This window comes from Manis pentadactyla, chromosome 4 (genome assembly GCF_030020395.1).
Source record: "Manis pentadactyla isolate mManPen7 chromosome 4, mManPen7.hap1, whole genome shotgun sequence".
Taxonomy (NCBI): domain Eukaryota; kingdom Metazoa; phylum Chordata; class Mammalia; order Pholidota; family Manidae; genus Manis; species Manis pentadactyla.
Window position 1 is genome coordinate 173,331,616 of NC_080022.1, and position 27,502 is coordinate 173,359,117.

General features: G+C 41.3%; 1 protein-coding gene, 1 long non-coding RNA gene, 1 other non-coding gene and 1 pseudogene across 5 annotated transcripts in view; 2 read left to right on the forward strand and 2 right to left on the reverse strand.

Annotated features, from left to right (window-relative positions):
• LOC118923228 (serine/threonine-protein kinase TAO1-like) overlaps positions 1-14,993 on the reverse strand; it is a 60,087-nt gene extending 45,094 nt beyond the window's left edge. The window contains exons 1-6 of the mRNA XM_057501572.1: positions 14,803-14,993; positions 6,671-6,882; positions 5,015-5,086; positions 2,305-2,406; positions 1,011-1,056; positions 357-453 (exon numbers count right to left, since the gene is read on the reverse strand). Of these exons, the coding sequence (XP_057357555.1) occupies positions 357-453; positions 1,011-1,056; positions 2,305-2,406; positions 5,015-5,086; positions 6,671-6,802 (449 nt within the window). The 5' untranslated portion in view covers positions 6,803-6,882; positions 14,803-14,993. The remainder of the gene's footprint in view (positions 1-356; positions 454-1,010; positions 1,057-2,304; positions 2,407-5,014; positions 5,087-6,670; positions 6,883-14,802) is intronic.
• Positions 9,852-10,970, forward strand: LOC118911175 (transcription initiation factor TFIID subunit 10-like; annotated as a pseudogene).
• Positions 14,994-16,252: 1,259 nt separating the features above from the next.
• LOC130683753 (U2 spliceosomal RNA) lies at positions 16,253-16,441 on the forward strand. Its single transcript, XR_008997621.1, has one exon. It is a non-coding gene; the product is annotated as a U2 spliceosomal RNA (small nuclear RNA).
• A 6,636-nt stretch (positions 16,442-23,077) lies between these two features.
• Positions 23,078-25,202, reverse strand: LOC130683707 (uncharacterized). 3 transcript variants are annotated; one of them, XR_008997578.1, is made up of 3 exons: positions 24,745-25,202; positions 24,463-24,535; positions 23,078-23,192 (listed from the first exon to the last, which is right to left on the reverse strand). It is a non-coding gene; the product is annotated as an uncharacterized LOC130683707 (long non-coding RNA). The 3 variants fall into 3 exon arrangements; XR_008997579.1 differs by lacking the exon at positions 23,078-23,192 and adding an exon at positions 23,212-23,971; XR_008997580.1 differs by lacking the exon at positions 23,078-23,192 and adding an exon at positions 24,291-24,328.
• Between the last annotated feature and the right edge of the window lie 2,300 nt (positions 25,203-27,502).

The window sequence follows — 27,502 nt, forward strand, 5'->3', positions numbered from 1 at the left end:
TTGGGGCATCAGTTTCTTCATCTGTAAAATGAAACAAGTAAGAATACATAATCCCTATCGTCTTTTCCACTTCACAAATTAAACTTTTCTATAATTAAATTTCTATCACAAATCTATAAAGTGCACATACTTCGGAAAGTCCAGCAGCATGTGTAGAAAAAGATAAAAATTATTCTCAACCAAGAGATCAAATAAATTAGTATATTCATTTTAAGACACGGATAACCTAAAAAATATGAGTTTGTAAAACTGCAGAATACTTTTATTTAGCTAAAACCAGCAAAGCTTTCAGGATTAATAAATTCTAGGTCTGATAAATTTGCTTATTAATATGCGGTAATTTTTAAGGTACTTACCTATGGATCATGGCACGGGAATGTAAGTAGGCTAATCCCTGAAGAGCACCATGTATAATTGCTGCTATTTCCATTTCTTGTAATGGCTTTTGGTAAACTTAAAATAAGATTTTATTTGAAAATAATTATTCTATAGAACATTTCTATTTAAAAATATATACACACATATCTAATATGTGGGCAAATTTTTAAAAACTAACATTTAGCAAGAAGGAATTTTTTGCTTTCCAAGATAATAAAACAAAGCAATTGAACTTAATAAGTGCGCAGTTGTGCCTAGTTATTAGAGTTCACAGCCAATTTTCCTCTAAGTTAACATTTAACAATTATCTCATGATTATAAAAACAATGAAAGAGAAGCTTTCCCTTTTTATATTCCTACATATCTTCATTCTGAACAGAAGGAACAAATCAAGTTTAATGATAAAGAATGCAGAAAAATGCCTGTTAAATCACAATGAAAGAAAACTCATCTGTTATGCTAAAATGTAGCATTTAATGAGCACAGTGCATACCATGCTGAGACTCTAGAAAAGACAAAGGTTTTTACTCTTCCTGGAAAGTTTTAACATTATTAAAAAAATCTCTTAGTGAATGAATTCTCATTTTATTATACTAATACTTTTCTTTTCTTAATAAAAAAAGGAAACTTACCTTTCAGCAAATCTGAAGCAGATCCTGAACAATATTCCATTACAAGCTACAGGGGAAAAAATGATAAAAACATTTAAAATACACTATTAAAATAAAAAGATTCGATATGAGATAAAATAAATTCACCAAGGAGATCGAGAAGATAGTTTGAAGTGAAACAAACTCTAGTTATCAATTACCTTTAAATATAAGTATACATTTTGGAACTTGTTAAATGCATACATGAAGTTAAGCCAATGCTACATTAATCTTTTATAATGCCGACCTATAACTGCTTGTAGAAGATGTGTGTTTCATATAATTACTAACTAAAGCTATAAAGGAATATACATATTCCATTCATATTAACCTAGAGTAGCAATACTGGTATTGTTAGGAGGCAGAAAATCGTCCTCTGGTACTATATATACAAAGTTTAGGTTACAGTTTAAATCTTTCCTATAAAGCACACACAGAGCACCTCGTATGTGCCAGGTATTTTATATATATTAACTAATTTAATCCTCATAACCACCTTTGGAAGTAGACCCTATTATCATCCTTGTTTTACAGATGGAGAAACTTGAAAGACAGAGAGGCAGCCTACCCTCTCTGCCACTTTTTCTTTAACCACAGCCTCAAATTTAGGAGTACCATCACCATCAAATTAAACCAAACATTACAAATCTAAATAAATCTAAGTTCTGTATACTAAAATGATAATCAGCTGTAGCTTATTAAAAATAAAAGGTCATTCCTGTTTAAAGAAAATTCAGCCTTTCTCTGAAAAGAGAATTACTATGCCTACACCGTTGTAAGATTACTACCTTATCTTAGTTTCAACAATTTCCATTTTCTGCAATAAAATGTCCCAATTTTCTACCTTTAGTATTATTCAGCCAAAGAATCACAATCAGTTCAGATTTCACCAGGATTCACCACCAATATTCCAACCAAGGTCCTTGTGGTTAAATAGCTTACAATACATTTATGTCAAAAATATATGCTGATTTTCATCCTTTGATAGGATTGTTCTCAACAAATGTTTGATGAAGCATTTGAAGAATGATACCGCTAACATACATCAGAACATGTTCCCGTGCACGTAACGGTCAGCTGAATCTCTGGAGTCAACTGGCTAAAGTTCTATTATCTCTTACTGCCTGAGAGTTTCAGGAAAAGCTGCTCCTTTCTCAGTATGAACTAACATTTCAAGGTGTTTGTGCGTGGCTTTACACAACTATTTTGAGACATTTTTGAATTAATCATAAGCTAAACCTACTAAAATTACAGCAAAGGGAGAGCAGATACCTACCCATGCTCTGTGCTCATGTAAATAGCAGCCTTTGTATTCTACAATGTTGGGATGTTTTAATGTTCGGAGAACCCTGACTTCCTTAATAATACCCTGCCATCTCTGTGGGGAGAAAAAAAAGAATAAAGGAAAGAATTAGGAACAGTTGCCTTTCCTTAGAAAACTATATAAGTACAAAAGTAATTATTAGATTAAAAAGTTAACAAGAACATACAACTTTGCTTCATTTGTAATATTTAAATGTCAAACTAATATACTTTAAAGAAATTACATTCACATAGTTTACAACTCAGTAACATAAAATTCATTCCAGGTAGTACATATTTTTATTTTCATAAAATTTAATATCAATGAGTGTTACAAAAATTTTACAACCACACACCAAGCCTGTTGAAAACTATATACTATATTTGGTGGTTTTCCTTCAAAATTTCAACCTCCACCTTCTTTTTTGCAGCTTTATTGTTGTATAATTTACATACCTTAAAGTTCAGCTGTTGTGTTTTTGGCTTATATTGTCTACCAAGTGTTAAGTTTTTCTGCTGTTTAAACTCAAATCAAGTAATTACCTAAATTCCTAAGTGCACATATTCTAAAATGCTAGTGAACACTTAGGTTATAACAGAGGGAAGTTCACAGAAAAACCAAGCAGCATGGAAACATTTTCCTGCAGGATTTCATGAAGAGCCTTCCCATTGACGCCTACTAGTAAATAACAGATAAACCTTCAGCAATCAAAACTACTCTATGACAACTTCAGAAACTTAGGCCATGTCCTAAATATAGTTACTTGTCAGAAGCAATCAGGGAACTCTGAAAATACAGGTACTTGGGTCCATACCCAGAGACTCTAGAGGCTTAGGAGATGTGGGATGGGAACTTGGAATCTGTTTTTTGTTCTTGTTTCAGTTTTTCCAGGCTTTATCGCTGACTTGTATCATATTTCTAAAGGTAGGGGAACTAGAATACAGAACTTCAAAAAATGTTTTGCACTAGAATTTAAGATCCTGTATCTCCTATGTTATTTCATAAGCCCTCAAGAAAATAGAGCAAGATATCCACAGTGTAAAATGTGTAAGCTGTAAGATGCTAACTTCAGAAAGTGTTTTATGGGCTTTACATTTCAAAATTGAGTGCTCTGGGAGGCAAACTCTCAAAACAAAGCCAAGCCAAAACCTGTACTCTTCAATGTAAAAAAAACTTCCAGGAAGGATACACTATTAGATGAGAGAAGATGATGCCCTAGGTGAAACTTTTTGTTCTGGGCATGACTAATTAAACAGACTCCAACACAAGTCTGCTATGAAAGCTGGTTTTAAAGTTATACTGTAGACTGGCAAATAAAATTAAACTTGTAAAAAATGGAGGTTTTCTTAGGGGTTTTAGAAATTATTAAGAGTTTTTTTAGGTATCAACATAATGAAACAGTGATCAATCACAAGAGTGTTATCATACCCATAAGTATGATTATCACAAAAAACGACATTTACCACAAAACAGAGATTACAGTAATGCGGAAAGCCAAAACCTTTAAAAATTAAAGACTGATCTAGCAATTCTACCTCTGGGCATACACCCTAAAGTTTAAAAGCAGGGACTCAAAGAAATACTTGTGTACCTATGTGCACAGCAGCATTATTCACAATAACCAAGGGGTAGAAGCAACTAAGTGTCCATTTACAGATGGTAGATGGACAAAATGTGGTGTTTTTACACACACAAGAATATTATTCAGCTTTTAAAAAGAAAGGTAATTCTGACACACTACAACATAGATGAACTTTCAGGACACTATATTAAGCGAAACAAGCCAGACACAAAAGGACAAATAGTGCATGATTTCAATTACATGAGATACCTAAAGTAGTCAAATTGGTAGAGACAGAAAGAGGAGAGGTGATCTCCAAGGGCTGCGGGGAGGAGGGAATGAGGTGTTATTGTCTGATGGGTGTAGAATATCACTTTTGCAAAATGAAAGAATTCTGGAGATGAATGGTGGCGATGGTTGCACAGCAGTGTGACTGTCCTTAACACCACTGAACTTACACTTAAAGTGGTTAAGATGGTAAATTTGTTTTGTGTACTTTACTACAATTACAAATAAATAAAATTTTTAAAGAATTAAAGAAAGACAAAGAGAACAGACTTAGAAAGTAATTTTATGAACCTATGCAATTAAGGAAGAACTAATCAGAATACTGATGAACTAAAGTACATGCAATACAGTATCAGTAATTTTATTTTTCAGATTATTACCCACTGCCTTATTTTTCAGACTAGATATATTGCTGCCGATGATTATTTGAAACAGCCATTAAATAATTTCTCAACCATTAAAAATTTATATCCAGTATACTTACTGTCAAATGTACCTTATTCTAGTTTACTTTCTCAGACATGATAATCCCTCTATTATAGAATAATCTGCTCAACAACAATTTAAAAAATTAAACTCGTGTCAGCAGCACATATCAAAAAAAATTAAAAGTAAGAGACGCAGTTGGGAGGTTTCTGGGATGCCACGAATGTTGTTTATGACTCTACGTACAGGTTAAATGGGCACATTGAGTCTGTGGAAGAAAATTCACTGAGGTAAACCTTAGTATTTGTATATTTTTCAACATTTTTGGAAAAAATTCCCACCTATCCCCAATTAAAAATGGTAAGGCTTTCTTTAACATGCTGATCCAAACATATATATTTCACCTACCTCCGTAGCCTTCTTTCCACTAAAAGGTAATCTCTTGATAGCCACCGCGTCATTGGTGTGCACATCTCGTGCCTAAAAAAGACAGAAGACCACTGTAAAAATTAACATTTATAAATTACCATGTCCAAAAAGATACCAAAACTGCTTTTAAAGAACATTAAAAACATAAGAAAATAGCAAAAAGCATATCAAATTATCAAGGAACTGGTACTTTAGAAATAAAAATAATGCATGTTTATATTTGAATGAGCTAGTTGAGAAGAAAAATATAGAAATTTGAATAGAACTACAAACAAACAAAAAAATGACTAGTACAATTCTATGCTAGGCCTGTAAATGTCAAAATTTCAATGAAATGGACAACTCTCTAGGAAAGAACTACTAAAATTGATCTAGAGAAGAAAATTTGAATAAAACAGTGGTGGAAGATTGAAAAGAATATTAATCATCTTTAAAATAGTTGTGAGTGGAGCAGTTTCACCAGGGGAACTTCCCAGGATAAAAGGGGAGGAAAAGGAAAGCTATCCCATTAATTGTATCGAGGCAGTCTAACCCATCAACTAAACCCTCACAAGCAGCACAAAATAGAAAGTTAGGTACCAATCTGACAAATGTAGACAAGGGAACTCTAAATAAAATTTTAAAACCAAATCTTACAGGGCATTAAAAGAATATTTCATTTGGATAAAATTTATTACCACAGAAATGCAAAATTTTGATACAGGAAAACATTCCATAATTTGCCATATTATTTTACAAATCAAAGGGGAAAAATATATACTTATACATATAAATGCTGAAAATGCAGAAAGAGCCCAACTCTAAATGTATTTAATGCAGGGAAGACCAAACTCTTAGAAAACCCACATGGGAAAGGTAATTCCTCAACATGATAAATCATGCCTATTGTAAACAACTATTAACTAGAATTAAGACAAGACAGCTAAAATGCTATCACCATTACTATTTACCACTGCTGTGGAATTTTGATAAAAAAACAAAAGCATAACAGAAACACGAAAGTTAACTCTTTACAAAGTAAGAGCCAAATTCTCATTATGTGTTTAAAAAAAAAGATGATATATAAAGAAGGCACAAGAGGATAGCTGCAAAACATTTCAAATGAGTTCAGTAAGAAGGGTTAATCGTCTCTAGACATCTGTGGAAGAATTCACTATATTTAAGGTACCCATTAAAATGAAGAAACTAAATCTGTAACACCACCAAAATATTAAACAACTATACAAACTTGTTGCTGAGAAAAAAAAAGCAATCTTAATAGGAAGAAATAATGAATGAATAATAATGAAATGGCCCTCAGCGCACTGCTGCCAAAAAGAACAAGGCACAGTGACAGTACAGGTGTATGGGACTTTACGTAAGTCGGTGTTTTGCAATATTCGATTCAATAACAATGTAAGTCATAAAACTGCTAAAGTAGTGTAAACAACATGGAGATTAAAGCCAAATATCTTTCCAATTTTTTCAATAATCTAAAAAGCTCAATAAATAAAATGATCTCTTTTTATATACACCTAATGCAAGTGACTCTAAAATAGACTATTGCATATGTCTTTTTGTATGACTGATTTTTACTCTGCCAGGACTGGATATTAAATAAATGCTGGTCACTGACGTTAAGCCTTTAACACTTACAAAAAACACTGCTCCAAAGCCTCCCTGGGAAACTTTTTTGAAATCTGTGAAGCGCTTCTCTGGATCTTCTTTGGAGAAGAGTTCTGCAATCTCAGGGTCCTTCAGGCTCTGTGCTTGGATAGTTGATGACATCCTGCTGGGCAGTCAGCAGTCTGATTCTAATTTTATGCCGCTCTCCCAATCCTTGGTAAATCGGTATGAATGATGCCACGCTGGCATAGACAATTGTAGAGAAATAAGAAAAGAAAAAAGGACAAGCAAAAGTTGCTAAGAATAATTAGTATATCATTTTCTGACTACATATATAAAATTATCTTAGACATGGAATTTCACTGAAAAGTGTTGCCTACTAGCGCAGGAGTCTTAAACCCAGCTCATCATCACAATCACCCGTGCTGCTTTAAAAAAAAAGATTCCCAATATACATAGTATGTAAGTACATACTATACATACACTTCTAAAAATTAGATAAATCTTTATGCACTGGAAGGCTTTCTGTATCAGTACTTAAAGATTTATCTAACTCTGATGCAATAAGCTCATCAGCAAAAGAGATAATATAGTAGGAAGGCCATTAAAAACGTGCCCAACAACTCAAAATGTACCCATAATATGTTTCTAACAACAGGAAGATTTCCATCTATCAATGACCTTCAAATGCAAGAAAATAGATAATAGATTTAATTCAGTAAGATTTCTTTTCCTTTCAGATACCACATGATAGTGTTTAATCAACTCTAACACAGACATTCCTAAGAAAAATGCAATGGAAGAAAATACTGAATTTAACATAGATAACTGTTTCCTCCATAACCTGATTCATATTAAAATATGGCCTTATCAAATCTGCTTCATTATGTAAGTAGATACACTACAGAATTCCCTGGTGATTCTGGTATCAGTTCCTTTATATCAGATTACCAAATTTCAAAAATGGCGGCTATAAATGAGAGGCTTCAGAACCTGGTTCTAGAATGACACTGCCTAGATAAGAATCCTGACAACAATTATTTACCAACTATGAACTTGGGTAGCCTCATTTACCAAATCTATAAAATGAAATAAATAACCTACCTCCCAGAGTATCTGTGAGGGTTAAATGAGTTAATAAATGTTAAGTGTATACTAGTACTCAGGACCAGTAAGCAGTACATTAAATGTTAGTTATCATGAACGCCTTAAATTTACCAATTAAAATTTAAAACTCCAAAAATTGATTTCATTGAACTCATAAGGGAAAATAAAGCTCTAGCGAGTTTTTTCCATGCCCAAAGCATATTTTTTAAATTTTAGAATGTTTTTAATCTTATTAATTACAAAAATTTTTTTAAACGACAGAGAATTTTTTAAGCCTGTCTCATTTTTAGTGAAGTCAACTGAACCAATTATAATGCCTGTTATTAAATTTCTAACTACATAAAACACATTTACATATCTTTTGCACTTCCCTAAATTAATACTACATTGCAGTCAAAATTCAAATTACTAGTTTGAATTCATTTTCTAACATTTTAGAGGCTGCACCATATTCTTCACTTTTACCAATCACTCTGCTCTGGAAGTTAGTTCCCTGGAACAATGCTTCAATTACAATTCTTCCAAGAATATGTGACCACAGGAAAGTCATTTAACTTATCACTCCTAAAATGAGGAGATCGAACTAAATTCTATATAAAGTGTTCCTATTCAATTTACACACCTGCGAAAAACAGCCTTCTATATACCTAAGACCTTATTTAAGAACTTTGAATTATCAAATTATAGTACCTTTATTACAAGCATGACTTTATATAAAATTTTGTAAAAATTTTGAAAAGAGAGAAAAAAAACACTGCAAAAAATGAATACATCCTTAGAATCTTGTGGGACAGTATCAAATTGACCAAATTTCACATTAAGGTGTTATATAAAGGAAAAGAAAATTTTATTTTTTTAGAAAAAGAATTCCTACTAAAAGCGGAAAAGATCCCAGATTTGACAAAAACATAAATTTAGAGATTGAAGATGCTCAGCAAGCCCCAAACAGAGCAAATTCAAAGATATTCGGCCTAATAAGGCTGAAATTTAAAATCAATAACAAACACTTAGGTCAAATAACGCCTAAACATGTCATAATGCTAAAAAACAAAGATAAGCTAAACCTTGAATGATCAAAGAGTTCTTATAAAATATAATGGAGGCCACAGAATGTTTAATAATATCTTTGAAGTGAGGAAAGAAAGGAAATGCCAACCCAGAGAGAGAGAGATGATGGAAAGCTAAGAGAATCTGACCTCCATTAATGGAAATGTAAAATAGTGAACAAAGGAAAGCTCAAGGCTATATTACTACCACACAAAATATTCAGAGCTTCAGAGCTAGGAAAACTACAAGGAGTAAAAAGGGACATTACATAATGTTATGATTTCATTTATCAAATTCCAAATATATGCTCACCTGACAAAAGAGCTTCAAATTACACGAAGCAAAAATTGATACAACTGAAAAGAGAAAAGTCTGTAACTGGAACACCACCACCATAGACCAACACTACCAACCAACAGGTCCTAATGACATTCCAGTATGTGGCCTGGCCACAGAATGTACAGTCTCCTCAAGTGTGCATTATGACATATGCTGTGAGATCACATACTGGGTCATAAAACTAATCTTAACAAGTGAAAAAATTTCAACTCATACAAAACGTTTTCTGATAAGAGGGGAATAAACTTAAAATCAGTAACAAAACAGTTAAAAAAAAACAGGACCTCAAGTGTGGAAATTAAATACACCTCGAGGTAACCCATGGGTCAATAAAGACATTTCAAGGGCAAAGAGAAAATAATATGAATTGTGTGAAAATAGAAATATAACATGAAATTCACAGGATTGTTACAGAGAAATTAAGGCACTAAATCTTAGTAGAAAGAAAACTCCAAAGAATAATCTAACCTCCCATCCTAAAAATCTAGAAAGAGAAAAGCAAAGAAAACCAAAGCTAAATATAGAAGGAAATACTAAAGAATGGAATGGAAATCAACTAAACAAGAAAACAAAATCAGTAAAATCAAAAGCTAGTTCTTTGTAGGGAAAAAAATGTCAATAAAACTGAAAGAACTCTGCCAAGCTAACCAAAGAAAACAAGAGAAATTACCCAAAAGAGGGCATATCACTATATTGCTAAAGACATTAAAATGATAAGGAAATACAATAACCAGCTCTAAACTAGAAAATTTGACTAAATAGCTGAAATAGGCCAATTACTTGGTAGTGTTACTTATAAAATACCAAAACTCACTCAAGAAGAAATAGAGAGCCGCCTCTCCCACCCAGATGACAAACTGTGGTGGCTCCGGCTCAGACCTCAAGGAGGCACCGGCTACCACTGCCTCAGCCCCTGCAGCACAGCCCTCAGCACACTGCTGTCCAAAAGAACAAGGCACAGTGACAGTACGGGTGTCTGGGGCTGGAGGCGCACCAGGGGTCATGGGACGCAGGGCGGCGCAGGCTGGAGAGCTGGCTCAGCTGAGCGGGGAAGCTGTCACTGGGCGGTGCGGCATCCTCAGAGGGGGCCGTGTCTAACGGGGTTTACCCGCTGCTCAACACCGCCAGTGGAGCAGTGAGGCCGACAGAGTTCAGCACACCCCTAGTGGACTTCCTGATCGCAGCCGGAGGATTCCACATCTCTATTCCCAGATGTAATGACTGGATACTGCCTGAACCATGCTGGCTTTGAGGCCTTGAACACACATGGAATTCATCTCATCTCCCTAGCTGCCCATAAATTCATCTCAGATATTGCCCACAATGCTCTGCAGCACCACAAAATGAAGGGAGTACATTTAACCATGGAGGAGTTGACCCCTGCCCTCAGTGAGTACAACAGTGTAAGGAAGCCACACTACTGACAGGATTGGTTTGAAGATGGCATCATGAGAGGTGAGACAGAGGCCTCCTCCCATAACCACATATACTATGAAAATATAATTAACACAACTAATCCTGAAAGAGCAACAGGAAAGAAGGGTCTCTAGGAATGACAGAATATTGAGAGAACTGTGTGACCAATCCAAATGGAACAATATTCATATTAGAGGGGTACCAGAAGAAGAAGAGAGAGAAAAAGGCAAAGTGTCTTTGAGGAGGTAATTGCTGAAAACTTCTCCAGTCTGGGGAAGGAGATAGTCTCTCAGGCCGTGGAGGTGCACAGATCTCCGAACACAAGGGACCCAAGGAAGACCACACCAAAACGTGTACTAATTCAAATGGCAAAGATCAAGGATAAGGACAGACTATTAAAAGCAGCCAGAGAGAGTAAACAGACCACACACGAAGGAAAACCCATCAGGCTAGCATCAGCCTTCCCAGCAGAAGCCTTACAGGCCAGAACGGAGTGGCATGGTATATTTAATGCAACGAAGCAGAAGTGCCTGGAGCCAAGAATACTCTACCTGGCAAGGTTATCATTTAAATTTGAAGGAGGGATTAAACAATTTCCAGATAAGCAAAAGCTGAGAGAATTTACCTCCCACAAACTGTCTCTACAGTGTATCCTGGAGGGACTCCTATAGATGGAAGTTTTCCTAAGGTGAAATAGCTGTCACCAGAGGTAATAAAAATGTACAGAGAAAGAGTACAGAATGCGATACCCAATACATAAAGAATGGAGGAGGAAGAAAAGGAGAGAAAAAAAAGGAACCTTTAGCTTGTGTGTGTAATAGCATACTAAGTGAGTTAAATTAGACTCTTAGATAGTAAGGATGTTACCCTTGAACATTTGGTCACCACGAATCTAAAGCCTGCAGTAGCAGTAAGTACATACCTATCCATAATCACCCAAAATGTAAATGGTCTGAATGCACCTGTACAAACATGACTCAGAAATGACATGATCATATTCAAAATGGCCAGAATAAAATCCAAAATTTACTGCACATGCTAAAACAAACAACACACACATACACACGCCACTGGAGAATGTGACAAATTCTCAAGGAAAAGAAGGGACAGATGCCTATTTTGAGATGCCTCGTGTTGTAATTATCACATAAAGACTTTAAAGCAGCTATTATAACCATATTAAATGTGGTAATGCTTAATACTCTTAAAAATTGGAAAGACTAAACTTCTAGCAGAAAAGTAAAAACTATAAAAAAAGATCCACGTCGAGAAAATTAGAACGGAAAAATAATTACCAAAAATTACAAAAGACATTGCATGGGCTCAACCACTGAACAGAGATGATAGAAGGGTGTGTAAACTTGAAGATAACAGAGCAGCAGAAATGATCTACACTGAAGAAAAGACAGGAAAAAACATTGGAAAGAATGAATACATCCTTAGAAACTTGTGGGACAGTATCAAATTGTCTAAATTTCACATTATAAGTGTTCTATAAAAGAAAAGAAAATCTTATTTTTTAGATAAAACAATTCTTACTAGGAGCAGAAAAGATCTCAGCTTTGACAAAAACTTAAATTTAGAGATTCAAGATGCTCAGCAAGCCCCAAACAGAGCAAATTCAAAGCATTTAGGCCCAATAAGTCATAAACTCAAAATCAGTAACAAACAGTTAGGCCTGATAAGCCTAAACATGTCATAACGCTAAAAAGCAAAGATACATTAAAATTTGAATGATCACAGAATTCTCATAAAATGCAGTGGAGGCCACAGAATGTTCAATAGTATCTTTAAAGTGAGGAAAGTAAAGAACTGCCAACCCAGAAGAGAATCCTTTATCTAAGCAAAAGTTTTGTGGAACAAATGCAAAAATAACAGAGAGAGAGAGAGAGAGAGAGAGAGACTTAGATGATGGAAAGGTAGGAGAATCTGACCTCCATTAAGGGAAATGTAAAATATTAAACAAAACAAAGCTAAAAGCTATATTACTACCACACAAAATATTCAGAGCTTCAGAGCCAGGAAAATTACAAGGAGTAAAAAGGAACATTACATAATGTTATGATTTCATTCATCAAATTCTAAATGTATACTCACCTGAGAAAAGAGTTTCAAATTACATGAAGCAAAAATTGATACAACTGAAAAGAGAAAAGTCTGTACCTGGAACACCACCACCATAGACCAACACTACCAACCAACAGGTCCTAATGACATTCCAGTATGTAGCCTGGCCACAGAATGTACAGTCTTCTCAAGTGGGCATTATGACATACACTGTGAGATCATATACTGGGTCATAAAACTAATCTTAACAAGTGAAAAAATTTCAATTCATAGAAAACGTTTTCTGATAAGAAGGTAATAAACTTAAAATCAGTAACAAAACAGTTAAAAAAAAACAGGACCTCAAGTGTGGAAATTAAATACACCTCGAGGTAACCCATGGGTCAATAAAGACATTTCAAGGGCAAAGAGCAAATAATATGGATCCGAACAGAAGGGACCCAAGGAAGACCACACCAAAACGTGTACTAATTAAAATGGCAAAGATCAAGGATGAGGACAGTCAATTAAAAGCTGCCAGAGAGTGGCTGCCCTACAGCAAGCTTCTGAGACCTCTCTGCACCTCTGTATCCTTATGTGTAAAATATGTGAATACTATGTGTACCTATTTCAGATGATTTTGAGTACTACATGAGGTAATACACATAACAAAAAGCATCAGAAAAGTATCTAACATGCAGGAAGCTCTTTAAAAGTGTTTGTGAGTCTCATTAGTACAACAGCTGGACTTTAGATACAAAAATATAGTCTATCAAGGAATGATGTTCAATTTTACTACTTGAAATTTCAGTTCTTTGTACATAAACCTTCAAGGGCATCTTCTAGAAATGTTATGCTTTGCTGGATGTTTGCATTCAAAATGAGCGTATTCAAGAATAGCGGAGGAATTGCAATCCGGACACGCACGCTGTGAGGATCCACAAGCAGATCCAAGGAGGCGAAGGGAAGGTCAGCTTTTCCTAGGTTTTAGGAGGAGTTCCAGGGTGGTGGCGGTTTCTCCTTGGCTCGGAGCAGCGGGTTGAGGCGTTGCCGGTGCGGCAAGGAGGCGTCCTCGTCCTCGTCCTCCTCGGAGGCAGGAGATAAACTTCCTGTGTGAAACGTGTCCTCCCTTTGTCAAAATAATTCCCATCTTCCTTCTTCCTGCTGGTTGCGTAGACTTGCGGACTGTGACGCGAGGGCCCCGTGGGTGAGAGCTCCCACTTTCAGGGCTTCCCCGCTCCATGTGAAGCGACGTTTCCCTTCATTTATTTTCAACAACATCAACAGCAGACAAGGCCATTCTGTGGCCGTGGTGGATCAAGACAGACACAAGGCCACTCCGTAGTCACATCCAAATTCAGGCAAGAAAGAAAATGGCCCAAACAACAAAATCTACCAAACACTCACTGCCTGTATGCTGTCTGGTAGGAGGAATATCGGCTGCTACTTGGAGACCAATGACAGCTTTGGCCTCAGCGACCCCTCCCCTCCTTCTGGGTAAGATTTATTCAGCTACCCAGTCACAGAATTACCTACCCCCAACTGCCCGAGAGCCCCTTGTAGGGGAGGAGAAATATCTTTTCCCTTCCACCCTTCTAGGTTGTCGGAGGCTGGGGCTTCATAACAAAAGAGTTTAACAGGAGAAAAACTAATTGATTAGCGTTGTATATGCTCAGGGATGAATAACTCAGAACTAGAGCTTGGGCGTGTGTGTGTATATATATATATAGCCTTATACAAACAAAGAAACCAACCAACCCAGTAACTGTCCGGAGAAGTGACAAGACAAAGGAAAAGGACTTTTGAGTTCCTAGGGTGGCAAATTGTGGGAAGGAAGACGTAAGGGGGGAATAATAGAAGATGAGGGCTAGTCGGTAAAGTTTGTTTCGTAGAGTCCTCTGGTGCCAGTCTCTGGGCTGATAAGGGTGTAGGCTTGCCAGTGATTGTTTAACTTCTGTGCCAACTTTTGCCCTGCTTTTAGGCAAATGGCGGGGAGGGAGGGCAGAGAGCTAGCTTTTCTCCTATCTGCTTCAGCTCAAAATAATCCTTAGGCCAAAGCGGCATTTTCCGGGGGTGGCAAAATCTGGGAGCCTTCACATCCATCCCATCCAGAGAAAGGCCCCTCTTACTTAAACTCTCCCAACCCTCCCCCGCCCAACACAAGCCCGCATCCTATACATAATGAGCCATTCCTGACCCCCTCTTACGGAGATGCCCCGCGGTCCGCCATGGCGTCGGTCCTCTCATTTTGCAGCAAGAGAGAGACGCAACCCGTTTCTCTGTGGGCGTGTTCCCTGGAGGTCTTTGGTGCCGACAAGTTCTTGAGAGGGTCCTCGCTGTTGGGACGCAAGAGTAATTGCGAGATGGAATGAGTTTTATTCTGTTTAAAAAGTCAAACATTTACAGATAGAACCGCTCAAAAAAAGGAAGAAGAAAGAAAAGAAAGAAAAAGAAAGAGATAAACAAAGAAAGAAGAAAGAAAGAAAAGAAAAAAGAAAGGAAGGAAAGATAGAAAGAAAGAAAAGAAAAAAGAAAGACAAAGAAAGGAAAGAAAAAAGAAAGGAAGGAAAGATAGAAAGAAAAAAGAAAGACAAAGAAATAAAAGAAAGAAAGAAAAAAGAAAAGGAAATGAAAGGAAAGAAAAAGAAAGAAAGGAAAGGAATGAAAAGAAAGAAAAAGAAAAGGAAAGGAAAGGAAGGAAAGAAAGAAAGGAAAGGAAAGGAAAGGGAAAGGGAAAGGAAAGGAAAGAAAGAAAGGAAAGGGAAAGGAAAAGAGAGAGAAAGAAAGAAGAAAGAAGAGAAAGAAAAGAAAAAGAAAGGAAGAAAGGAAGAAAAGGAAAGGAAAGGAAAGAAAGAAAGAAGAAAGAAAGGAGAAGGAGGAAGGAAGAAGGAAGGAAGGAAGGAAGGAAGGAAGGAAGGAAGGAAGGAAGGAAGGAAGGAAGGAAGGAAGGAAGGAAGGAAGGAAGGAAGGAAGGAAGGGAGGGAGGGAGGAAGGAAGGGAGGGAGGGAGGGAGGGAGGGAGGGAGGGAGGGAGGGAGGGAGGGAGGGAGGGAGGGAGGGAGGGAGGGAGGGAGGGAGGGAGAAAGAAAAACCCTTAGGGAGAGGAAAGGGTTGCTGAGCTCATCTCTTTAAAAACACTTCTTCCAGGGCAAGGCAGGTTGGTAAAAGCATAGAGGGACGGACGTATTTGTATCTGCGCCTGTGTATGTGTACATATATACAATACACGGCGGTAAAATGATACTAGGTGGTGAGCGTTAACCGTAAACCCGTTCCAACGTAGCTGCACATTCGAAAGAAAAATCCCATAAAGCTGTTCGTGTCTATTCCCGCTCCAGGACTTCTCCAGGGAAACGAGGCTGAAGGAGCTTTGTGGTTACGCGCGTTTCCGTTTCCAGGCGAGTGGGCGGGCACCGAAGGCGGGAAAGGCGGGGTATGCAAATTTGAAATGGCTAGTTCGTCTGGGAGCTATGGGATCAAAAAAAGAAGCCAAAAGCGTAAAGCCCCAAATAAGTGAAACAGTCCTACAGGTTGTGAGGCTGTAATACACGGTCAAGTCTCACGAAGACGGTGGGCCTTTGGCTGATGGCAAGGTTTGTCACCGTGAGCTGAAAGAAGTGTGAAGGCAGGGTGTGGCGGGGAAGGAGCAGTTGTAGGTATCGCTTCTTGGTCTTTTAGCTAAAATTAACTGTGCTATTTGTTCTTGTCAGTTTAGTATCTGACCTGGTAATTATGAAGACGCTGTATTCAATGGGTCTTTGAAGTAGGGAGTTGAGATGGGAGGTTGCACCGTGTATTACAGCGTATTCGTCTGGTATTGCGGTCTTGCCGGGAAAGGCGCCTTTTGCTCCTGAAAAAGTAAGCGTTTGTTAAAGAAAAGTTTTAAGCGTTAGTGGTTGCGGAAGCCAGTGTTACGCTTGTATCCGCTAGGTCGCGGTTAGTTAGTTCTCTAATTCTTTAATGAGGGTGGGGGTACCGTTTTCGCTGCTTACACGAATAGAGTTGTGACCGCTCTGGACTCCACCAGGGCAGCATTATGCGTACATACTCCTAGAGTCCCGTAAAAGCTGACTTATCAATTCACCGGGGCTGCTTCTCGGGGACGGTGTGTAATCATGCAGGGGCTTGGGAGGAAGCAGGCTTTCTTACGAACAGGGTGGGACGACTCCCCGCGGGTTCCTGTGGGACATGTGGTTGTGTTGTCTGAATCGTTATTTTTTTGCTGCTTTGAAATAGTCTTTGGTGACTGTGAAACGGAGGGTGTTTTTTTTTTCTGGCCAGGGGAAAATCATCCGTGAAGTAGTGTATTGAGGAGCTTGCTTTGGGTTGTTTGAGGGCTTGGTTGCAGATGTCAAGGAAGCACTTTGTATTGCTGTGAAGCTGTATAGTTTTAAAACACTGGGTCCGTTTTCAGTTGCAAGCACCATGGCAACCACTAAAAAGTTCAGTTCGTTTATTTTAAATGAGAAAATAGGAAATGCAATTGCTCGTTTAAAACTACAAGAGGCAGGAAAATGTAGAAGCATTGAGCAAGGACGGTGAGTAGAAAACTAAGAAATATGGTAGGTATCAGTCCAACTATATCAATATCAAGCTCTTGAAACATAAGTGGCCTGGCCTAAATGTATCAAAATAGAGATTGTCATAGTGTCTGGTGTGTTCTCCAACACCACCGAGCGATTCTCCAGTTCTCCGTGGACACTGGGTGTCTTACAAATTGAACTCGATTCTGACACTATCTCCTACAAGACTGCCACTTTGACAATTACAAGTCCAGTTTACCTGTGCTCCTGACTGCCTGGAAACCAGGTTCCTATGGACTCTCACATTACTTTTGCTAGAGTAGTAGTTCACAGAACTCGAGAAACACTTACTTACATTTACCAGTTTATTATAAGGGACACAGATGGGAATCAGATAAAGGGGGGTACGTAGTTTAGGTAGCTAAGGGGGAGGTGAAAGTTTGTCTTGAGTGTGCTGTGTCTTGGTTGCCTTCAAGCTCAAAGTAATTCACCTGCCGAAGTGACATATTTGTGTGTCGTGTAATCTGCTTCCCTTCAGGACAAATCCAACAGGTAGAAAAATCAGTTAAGTACATAGCGAAACTCAATCGCATCATCAATCCACTGGATTTAATTAATGTGTGAAGAACAATTCATCCAACAATAGAATACACATCCTTCTGAAGCAAGCTCACACGGAACATTCACCAAAACAGACTACGACGTTATGGGCCATGAAACACATTAACAAAGTGAAAGCACTGAAAGTCATGTAACATATACTCTCAGATCACAGTGGAATTAAGCTAGAAGTCAGTAACAGAAAGATAGCTGGAAAATCCCCAAACACTTGAAGATTAAATACAACTTCTAAGTAACACATGGCCCAAAGAAGATCTGAAGAGAAACTTTAAAATATTTCAAATTAACTGAGAATGAAAAGGCAATTATCAACATGTGTGGGATGCAATGAGAGCAGTGCTTAGAGAGAAACCGATAGATTTGAATTGTGTATTTATTAGAGGGGAAAGATTTAAAGTCAGTAATCTAAGATTCCATTTTAGGAAGCTATTACAAGAAAATTCCAAAGCAAGCAGGAAAAAAATAACAATAAATATTAGAGCAGTAATCTATGAAATTAAACACAGGAAAACAATAGGGGGGAAAAATAAAACCAAAAGTTGGTTCTTTGAAAAGATCAATAAAATTGATAAATCTCTAGCCAGGCTGAGGAAAAAAAGAAGATAAAATAATGTAAGAAATGAAAGGGAGGCCATCGCTACTGATCCCATGGATACTAAAAGTATAATAAAGCAATATAATGAATAATTCTGCTCACAAATTTAATAACCTGGCCTAGATAAAACTTATGAGGCTCAGGACATGCTATCTCAGAAGAGAGCACCTGGACACACTGACTACTTCAAGCTGAAGGGGTTTGAGAAAACAGCGAGGAAGGTCCATCTAACCTTCCTCTCCCGAAACCGGTCATAAAACCCTCACGACAGGCGCCCTCCCTCCACCTTGAGGAAAGGAATGTCCTTACGAAAGAACGCTGAGAAGCACCCTAACAGGCAGGCCTTGCTCTGCCCTCCAATTTACTGCCCTTACCTCACACTCTATGACCTATCCTTGCTATACGACTATCCATGGTCATCACACTTAATATAAAATACTCAGGTTTCACTTTCTCTCAGGTTTTCGTTTCCTGAGAAAGCCTCCTGTGCTGTGAAGTTTTCTATTACATTTGTGTGCCTTTCCTTTGTTACTCTTCCCTAGTCTAACTACAGGCCCAGCCTGGGACCCTAAGAAGGTGGAGGAAAACTTTCCTCCCTTACAAAAGAGAGTCTTCGAAAGACACAATCTTCCAAAACTCACACAAGAATACATTATCTAATTATGCCTATATCTATTAAAGATATCGAATCATTTATGTAATCATATTCAATCATAATATAAATTAGTCACAGGGATGAAAGTACAGCATAGAGAATACAGTTAATAGCTCTGTAACATCTTTCTATGTTGACAGTAACTACACTGTTTGGGGTGAGCATTTAATAAGATAACTGTCAAATCACTAAAATCACTATGTTGTGTACTTGAAACCAATGTGGATTCTAATTTGAGTGATGCTGGCCTCATAAAGTGAGTTTAGAAGTGTTCCCTCCTCTACTTTTTGGAATACTTTAAGAAGGATCGTATTAGCTCTTCTTCAATGTTTGGTTGAATTCAACCGTGAAGCCATATGAACTTGGAGTTTGGGTTTGGGGGGAAGATTTTTGATTACCAATTCGATTTCATTGCTGGTAATGGGTCTGTTCAGATTTTCTGTTTCTTCCTGGATCAGTCTTGGAAGGTTGCATTTTTCTAGGAAGCTGTCCATTTCTTCTAAGTTGTCCAATTTATTGTTATATAATGTTATCAGGTAGGGTTCATCTATTAAAACATTTATTGAATGGCTACCATGTGCTGAGACTGAGCGACAGGTGCATATAAGTATGAAAAAGACAGACATCCCCTCTCAGCCCCCTGCTCTACTCCTATGCCCCTCCCCCAGAAAGTTGATGGTCTCCAACAGAGAAAACAGCAATGAATCATTATGGGTCCACGATAACTTCCTAAGCTAAGATGTCTGAAAACCATTTCTTCTCATGAGTTGCTCACACTCGTTTGTCAGCAAAATATACCCTCGACTGATGGGCAAGGCATCAGCCTCTAGTGAACAAAGCCAGTGATCCAATGAGATCCTAGATGTTGATAAGAAATCACTGGACACCCCCTAGAAAATGGGCAAGGGATAGACAGTCCACAGGACAAAGAAAAACACAGATATCCACTGCCATCCCCACCCCAGGCACTGTTACCTCTGGCCCCTCCAGACAGGCTCTGAACTAAGGGGCCCAAGCCACCCGCCCATCCCACAACACTCACTGGCATAGATCCATCCCCTCCGTGGCATGAAACCTATGTGGCAGGACATGTTGGGGTGGTGGGGCTGGCAAACCCGAGACCCTTACGAGAGAGGCACACACGTACTGCCCACATGAAAGTGGGCAGGAGAAGATGGGGAAGTGAGGGGGCACAGACAAGGATGGCACTGGCCCTTTAAGTGGGGGTGCCGGTTAATGCCCTCCGCCAGCCAACCAATTCATGGGCACACTGAGTATGTGGAGGAGCTGTACAAGCACAAGCTGAGGGGAGGGAAGTGTGGGGATAGATTCCGGAGGGAACTCCTCACCCCCCAACTGCCTGTAGCTGCCCCCACTCTCCTTCCTGGGTCTGACAAAGGAGCCCCTGGTGCCCACCTAGTCCCTCCCCCATCCCAGCCCCTAGTGGGTGGGGCCCTCAGAGGGTGCTAGGGCCTCAAAGGGGTGGTGGGCAGGCCCTCTCGGCCCTGGAAGTCTCCGGCAGCCCCCCGCTGCTGCCTGGAGGTGGCACACACTCAGCCCAGAGCCAGGCTCACATCCCTGGTGTGGGTGTTGGGTGGTGGGTAACCTTACTGCCGCTCCCCGTGTTTGATTTCATTCCACTGGTGCCAATGTTTTTAAAAGAGCCATCTACCAGCAATGATGCTCTACTCTGAAAATTAAAAACAGCTAAAAAGATGAGGACCCTGCACCACCGCTGCAGCTTCCAGTTTAGAGTCTGAGAGGAAGCGAACAGCTGAGAGGCTGAAGGCACCTGCCCCAGTCCCTCTCCTACTTCTCCTTTGTTCCTCTAAAGCGCAGTGGCTCCCCAGATCCACAAGGGTCAAGTTCTATCTCCTCAAGCCTGCAGACCTCCCTCCCCCAAACCTTTCCCGAACCTCAAACTTCCCATCTTCTGCACCGTCCTCCCCCTCCCTCATACCTCAGCCCTCCTTCACCTTCCCTTCCCTGCTTGGCACTTGCCCACTCTTCTCCTTCCTCTAACCTCTTAGTGACAGCTACCCTTATTTTTAATTGAGGTGAAATTCATATAACATGAAATTAACCATTTTCAAGTGTTCAGGGGCATGTAGGACATTCACAATGTATGCAACTGCCACCTCTATCCAATCCCAACTGTAAGTACGGGGAGAGGAAATCCCAGGGCAAAATACCTCTAAAAGCCAAAATCAGTCAAAAGGAGAAATAAAGCTTGAAATCTGTTTATTGCTCACACGCTGCAGTCCGGGGACATCTCTCTTTCCTGCTCCAGCAGAAGCAAAACCGGACCTCCCCTCACCTCTCAGGTACAGATAAGCCCTCCTGTGCCCAGGTAATTACCACTGATAATGGAGATGAACTTCTCTCCACCCCTGAGGATATGCAAATGCACTAAAGCCAGGCGAGATATTCTGGAAATGTTACACTTTTACCCACACCATTATGACCCCAAAAGGAAACCCCATATGCATTACACAGTTACTCCCCATTCTTGCCCTTCTCCAGATCTGGCAACCACAAATCTAATGCCTCCTGCCTCTGTGGATGCACCTATTCTGAATATTCTGGAGGTAGAGCCAAGAGGGAAAGCCTGGTCTCCTGGGGCCTATATCTGAAAAGCACAGATTCCCTGAAGGCCTGTTGTGCAGGGAGCACTGGACCAGGAGTGCTGAGACCTGTGATCCAACCAAGTTCTGCTTCTAACTCAGGGACTTCCTTTCCTCCTTTGTTCAAGGGGGTCGGGGGCTTCAGGCCAGTCCAGGGTCCTGGGCCCATCCCTGGCCAGGGGGCTTCTGTCTGGGATTGTACTGCCTGGCCTGAAAAATAGAATAGTTCCTTGATCCCCTCGGCTCTTCCCTGCCAGGTTCAGGTAGTGAAGGTGGCCCCAGGGGACAGTGGGATCAATACTATGGGGTTTGCGGTCAGATACAGGAGATGAGGAAACTTTGGCTCAGAGAAGTTGAGAAACTTGCCCACGGCCACACAACTCCTGCCCCACTGGAGTAGCAGCCTGTTCTTATCCTGTTGTGTTCCGGCTCTTGACCACTGTACTCTCCTCTCTTCAAAGAGATACAGTAGGTTGAGGGCTTACCAAGTGTCAGCTGTGTGGGAGGTGCTCTCATATGGAAGCATAAAGCAGTAAAATTTTACTACTTTTGGGGCACTGCATAATCAGGAAGTGAATAGCTCCATTCCAAAGTGGTTCTTGGGAGTGTCTCTCACCCCCTCCCACCCCTTCCCTTCTCTTTAGGAGGAGTTTTCTTTTGCCTTCTCTACTGGCCTCCCTAGAATGATAGCTTTTGTTGGGGCTGAAAGAGGCTACCTGTACCCTGAGACCTTAGGGCACTGGGAGTGGGAAGCATGGCTCTCCTCTCCCCCAAAGAAGATGTTATCATTGCCATCACCTGGGCTTCAGTTCCCTCATTTCTCCATGGCTGAATGTCTGTTCTGGCCCCCAAACAGAAAGGCCTTCGTGGACCCAGGGAAGGCAGGAGACTGCACAGGCCTTGCCTGGCAAGGGGACTGGCTGAGCAGCTGGCTTCCAGTTGGCCACTGTGTTCGAGCTGCCTGTGGGCATGGACCTTCCAGAGACCACCTGCCCCAGAGATCCTCCCTGGGCTCTATCTAAACTGGGACAGCCAGATCAGCCTTAAGGGACCTGCTGTTCTCCTGCCTCAGGACAACCAGGACAGGCCCTTTGCCCGGCTCTGTCCTTATCCCAGTGGCTCTGAGAGGAAGTTCCTGAGGAAACTAAGCTGTGAGGAAGACACGATGAGCCACGTGGGCACCCAGCACCCACCTCTGCCACAGCCCTTTATTTCAGACAAGGAAACATGGCAGGAGGTGGGAATCAAGGTGGAAGTATAGCTTGAACTGAATCTCTATAGAAAATATATTATGAAATATTTAAGACACAGGAAGGCATATAGAATAATAGAACAAGCCTCCTGCTTAGGAAATAATATATTAAAAATAATCCCCAGGGTTTTCCTCCCTGATTGCTTCCTCCCAGATGAACCACCCACCTGAGTTTGGAACTTATTTTGAGCAGAATCTTGGGAGATGAGCAGGGTTCGCAGTCAGGTGGGGGTGGCAATGGCCATCACGAACAGAGAAACAGCAGGGCAAAGCCTTGGAGGAAGGGGTTTAGGAAGTAGGTGTTGGGCATGGCTGGCAAGCTGGGTTCCTGTGTGGGAGGAGAGAAGGAGGAGTCTGGGGAGGTAAGAAGCTGTCAGCCCTGCCTTCCTCAGGGCCTCACTTCCTACTTCCCTCTGGCATTGCCCTAATCACATGGCATTGTTATTATTTGTTAGCTTGACTCGGATATCCTAAGGGTAGGGACCTTCTTAGTCACCTTTGTCATCCCAGCATCTATCCAGTGGCTGGCACAAATGGGTTTTTATTAAATATTAAATTGGCTAAAGAATGAATAATAACAGTTTAATTTATTTCAGCCTCCTCTGGGTGGGTGAGGGGGAGTGCTGGTGAAAAGAGGACAGTCTGAATCATAATGTTTTTGAAGAGAACTGTCATCTTATTACCATAAAGTGCAGAGCACGTCTACCTTCATCAGTGCTGACAGGAAGAGACTTTGCTTTACTGAGTAACCATAGGGCAAGAAATTTCCTGTGCAGACAGGTGGGCAATGACGGGATGGATGACCAGATGGGCTCATTGCAGTTTTAGCCACCACCAGCATCATCACAATGCTTCAAGCTATTCACTCTGATTGGAGGTAAGCGACTGATCAGCCTGCCACAGAAGTAGAACCTATTTCTCTTCCTTAAAAACAATCGTCAAAGCCCATGCATCCCCTCCTATGTGTTCATGATGTAATTAGCTCTGCTTTTTGCTGCAGAAGCAGGCGGGTTGTTTGCATTCCTTGAAGCCCCTCTCAGGGCTGGGTATGCTTCGGTGGGTTTTGGGTAGAAGTGCTTTTCTCAGAGGCTGCATTCCACACGGGGCCTAACAAACAGATAAAATGCGTCTGCAATTAGTGGCATCTCTTTGCATGCAGAGAATTAATGTGCTGAAGGCTGTTTGTTGATTCCCTTGTAGCAGCCAACTATGCCTCACAATCCTGTTTTGACCAGACCTTGAAAGCCCCCTTTTCTGTCCAGTGGAGAGGACAATGCACTAATATAAAAGGATGAATGCATCAAGGTGGCATATAGATAAACCATACAAGGTTTTGGGGAAAGAGCAAATTATTAAAAGATTGTGGCAGTATGATTTGTAGAAATTTAGGCCAACAGCTCCTCAGCTTGCAGAGTTCAGGTTGAAGAGTTTTGTTCCTTCTCTGTGCCCTGCACTTCAGTCATTCTGGAATTCAGTTCCAATACAGAGGCCACTGAGTGAGACTGGGGGGCCTCCATTATTGCTGCCCCTCCCAGCCACTCCCCACTTGTGCCCTGCACTTGGGGTGTGGTGTGAGAAAACATGACATTCAACCCTACCTCTGGCGATTTTACTGGCCAAGTGATCTTTCATTCGCCAAACATTTGTTGAGTACCAGGCACTAGGTTGGAACTGGAAAAAGGCAAAGATAAATAAGACAGTACTCCCCCTCTGTCATTCTTGTTTTTGTTTTTTAACACTGAGGACTTTTTATAACTATGACATATGTCAGACAGTCAGAAAAGTATTAAGTGAACAGAATAATAAAATGAGTAGCCATGATAAGAACCACCTAGCTTAAGAAGTAAAGCTAGAAAAACATCTGAAGTTTGTATGCGTACCTTAGTAACACTATGGGAAGTGTGGTGTGGCCCCAAAGCTGACTGAGATCAGTCCCACTTGGGTGAGTCAGGAGGAGTCACAGAGGAGCACTGGATTGAAATGGATCTTTGGACAAGTCGCCGTAGAGTAATAGTGTCCATCTCCAAAGGTCCTAGTGGGGATTTAAGGTGCTGGCATGAGGTAAAGCTCCTGGTACTTTGCACAGAGCTCGCGCTCAGTGAAAGGTTTTTGAAGGAATGAGTGAACACACAGGACTGGCAGGTCTTCTCAGTTGTGGTCCGTCCTGGAGCCACAGGGATGGACAGAATGGCCTCTCTAGGCGCTTTTCATCTTGAGTCTGCGAGGACCGGGGAGAGCTGGAGTAAAGGGCCACCACCGTCATCTAGGCAGGGAATCCCACCCCGGACCCCAGCAACTGCAGAGGGGCTGTGAGAACAGCTCCTTTTACACAGGAAGAAATCACATCACGGCATCACCCCACCTAACTCTGCACCCTCCTGCCCCGCCCCCCGCCCCACTTCCCGCACCCCCACCTCCATCCTGATCCCTGCACCCAGCAGAAGCAACAACCCCTAGAGAAGGGCCCAGGCAGGCTGGGGATGGGCTGAGGAGGTGTGTGTTTGTTTTGAAAGCCTGGGGCTGCTCCAGGACTAGGACAAGGAGGAGGAGGAGGAGAGACAGGAAGGGGAGGGAAGGGAAGGGGAGGCGGAGTGAATGGCGGAGGGCGGAGGACGAGAGGGCGACGGAGCGGAGTAAAGGGGAGGACTGATTTGCTACTCAGACTCCAGGGCCCAGGACTGAAGCGTTTTCCTGCTTGTCCTCTCTCCTCCTCCACCCAAGGGGGTGCCTGGGGGCATACATGTTAGGGGAGGGGTGCAGGGAAGCTGGACCCGGGATTGAGAAACTAGACCGAGGTCAGGATAAGCCAGGCTGCCTACGGACCCCGGTGGGCTGGGCTCTGGAAGACACCCCAAGGGCGGACCGCCTCCAGGTCCCGGCGGAGCCCGGGCAGGTTCAGCCAGAGCTGGCTCAACAGCGGCGCCTGCTGGCCGCGGCCCTCCCTGTGGGGCGGGGTGGGGCTTCCCGGGCGGGGCTCCCCCTCAACCCCTGGGAGCCCGCGGGTGAGTCACTCCCGGCCTGGGTCCGCGACTGCCGCAGCTGTCGGATCAGAAAATGTCGGAGGCCGAGGAATGTCCCCAAGCGGGAGGCCTCGGCCCTTCCAGGCGCCACCTGTACCCCTAATCCTGCCTTGTACACCCAGAACATTGGCCGACCCACCCACCCAGGGTCTCCCCCGGCTAGCCCCGGGCCAGCTCTGGGAAAAAGGGAGGATAAAGGTCCCTGAGCTCAGGAGGCTCCGGGTTTGGTAGTTTTTAGAAACGTTTTCATTTGCAAAAATGTCAAGCTTACAGAAGAGTTGCAAGAATGATGGAAAGATCCCCCATATACCCCTTACACAGATTCCTCAGTTGTTAAAATTTTATCCCATTTGCTCCCTCTCCCCCTCTGGCTGTCTCTCTGTGTCTGTGCCTGTGCCTGTGTCTCTCTCTAGAGTCCTCAGGTTCTAGGAATCCTATATATATACATACGTATATATATGTAGTTTCCTGAACTGAGAGTAATTGGCAACCATCATGCCCATTTACCAGGAATACTTTAGTGGGTATTTTCTAAGAACAAGGACTTTTATTGCATAAGCACAGTAGACATTACAACTTTGGGAAATTTAACATTGATATAATACTCTAATCTACTGCCCATATTCCAGTTTTATCAACTGATTCATTAAGGCCCTTTAGAGTTTCTTCCTCTCATGTGTAGGCTCTAGGCTAGGACCACACATTGCATTTACCTGCCATGTTACTTTAGGTTTCTTTAATCTGGAGCAATCTCTTATCTATTTTCATCTCTCATGACATTTTTCAGAGAGGAGTGTAACCCGTACCCCTTTTTCTTTTAATTCAATGTTCCTCATTTTGAGTTTGTCTGGTGTTTTCTTAAGTGTACACATCCCTGGTGGGAATACTAAATAATCGATATTGTGTCCTTGGGGCGGGATTCTCCACCTTAGGGCAACTCTTGAACCTCTAAGGACTACTTCTAAGGTAGAAGTGTAAAGACTTCTAGCAGATTGTCAACACAGGTTAAGAATGGCACCGCCGATTATGAGTGTGTTTTCTTTCTGCTGATGGCCAGCTTCAGCTCTGCCCGTTTCTCCCCTTCTCTCCTCCTGCCACCAAACTTGCCCTTGAGATTCAGCGGCTTCGGTTGAAAGCATTATTCTTTCTGAAGGCCACTAGGGACACCCTAACTGCCCAACTCATCATCTTCACGGTCCTTAAGCTCTTGACCTCCTCCCAAGGGAGGGGACTCACCCTTTTCCCTGGAACCTCCCAGGGCCAGCTTCCCCAGTCTCCTCCCATCTTCCCTCATCAACAAAGGACAGACCCAATGCTAGCCTGTGCCTGCTGGCGGCTTGGGGAGTTGGTCCGGCAGGAGGTGCTTTTTTCAGGGAAATCTGCAGGTCCTGGTCTTTCTTGTGGCCTCCCCACACCCCACTGGAGACACACTCCCAATTCCTGTCCCCAGCTGGGTCTCAGGACTCATTCACCAACCTGGGGACGCTCAGCCTTCTTGCCTCCCCTTCTTCACCAACTTAGGAGTGCAGCCCTGGGCCTCTGTCTTCGTGTCTGGACTGGCCCCTTAGATTCTAGGAATCCCAAATGGAGCTGTTTACTCCTCTCCCAATCTATAACT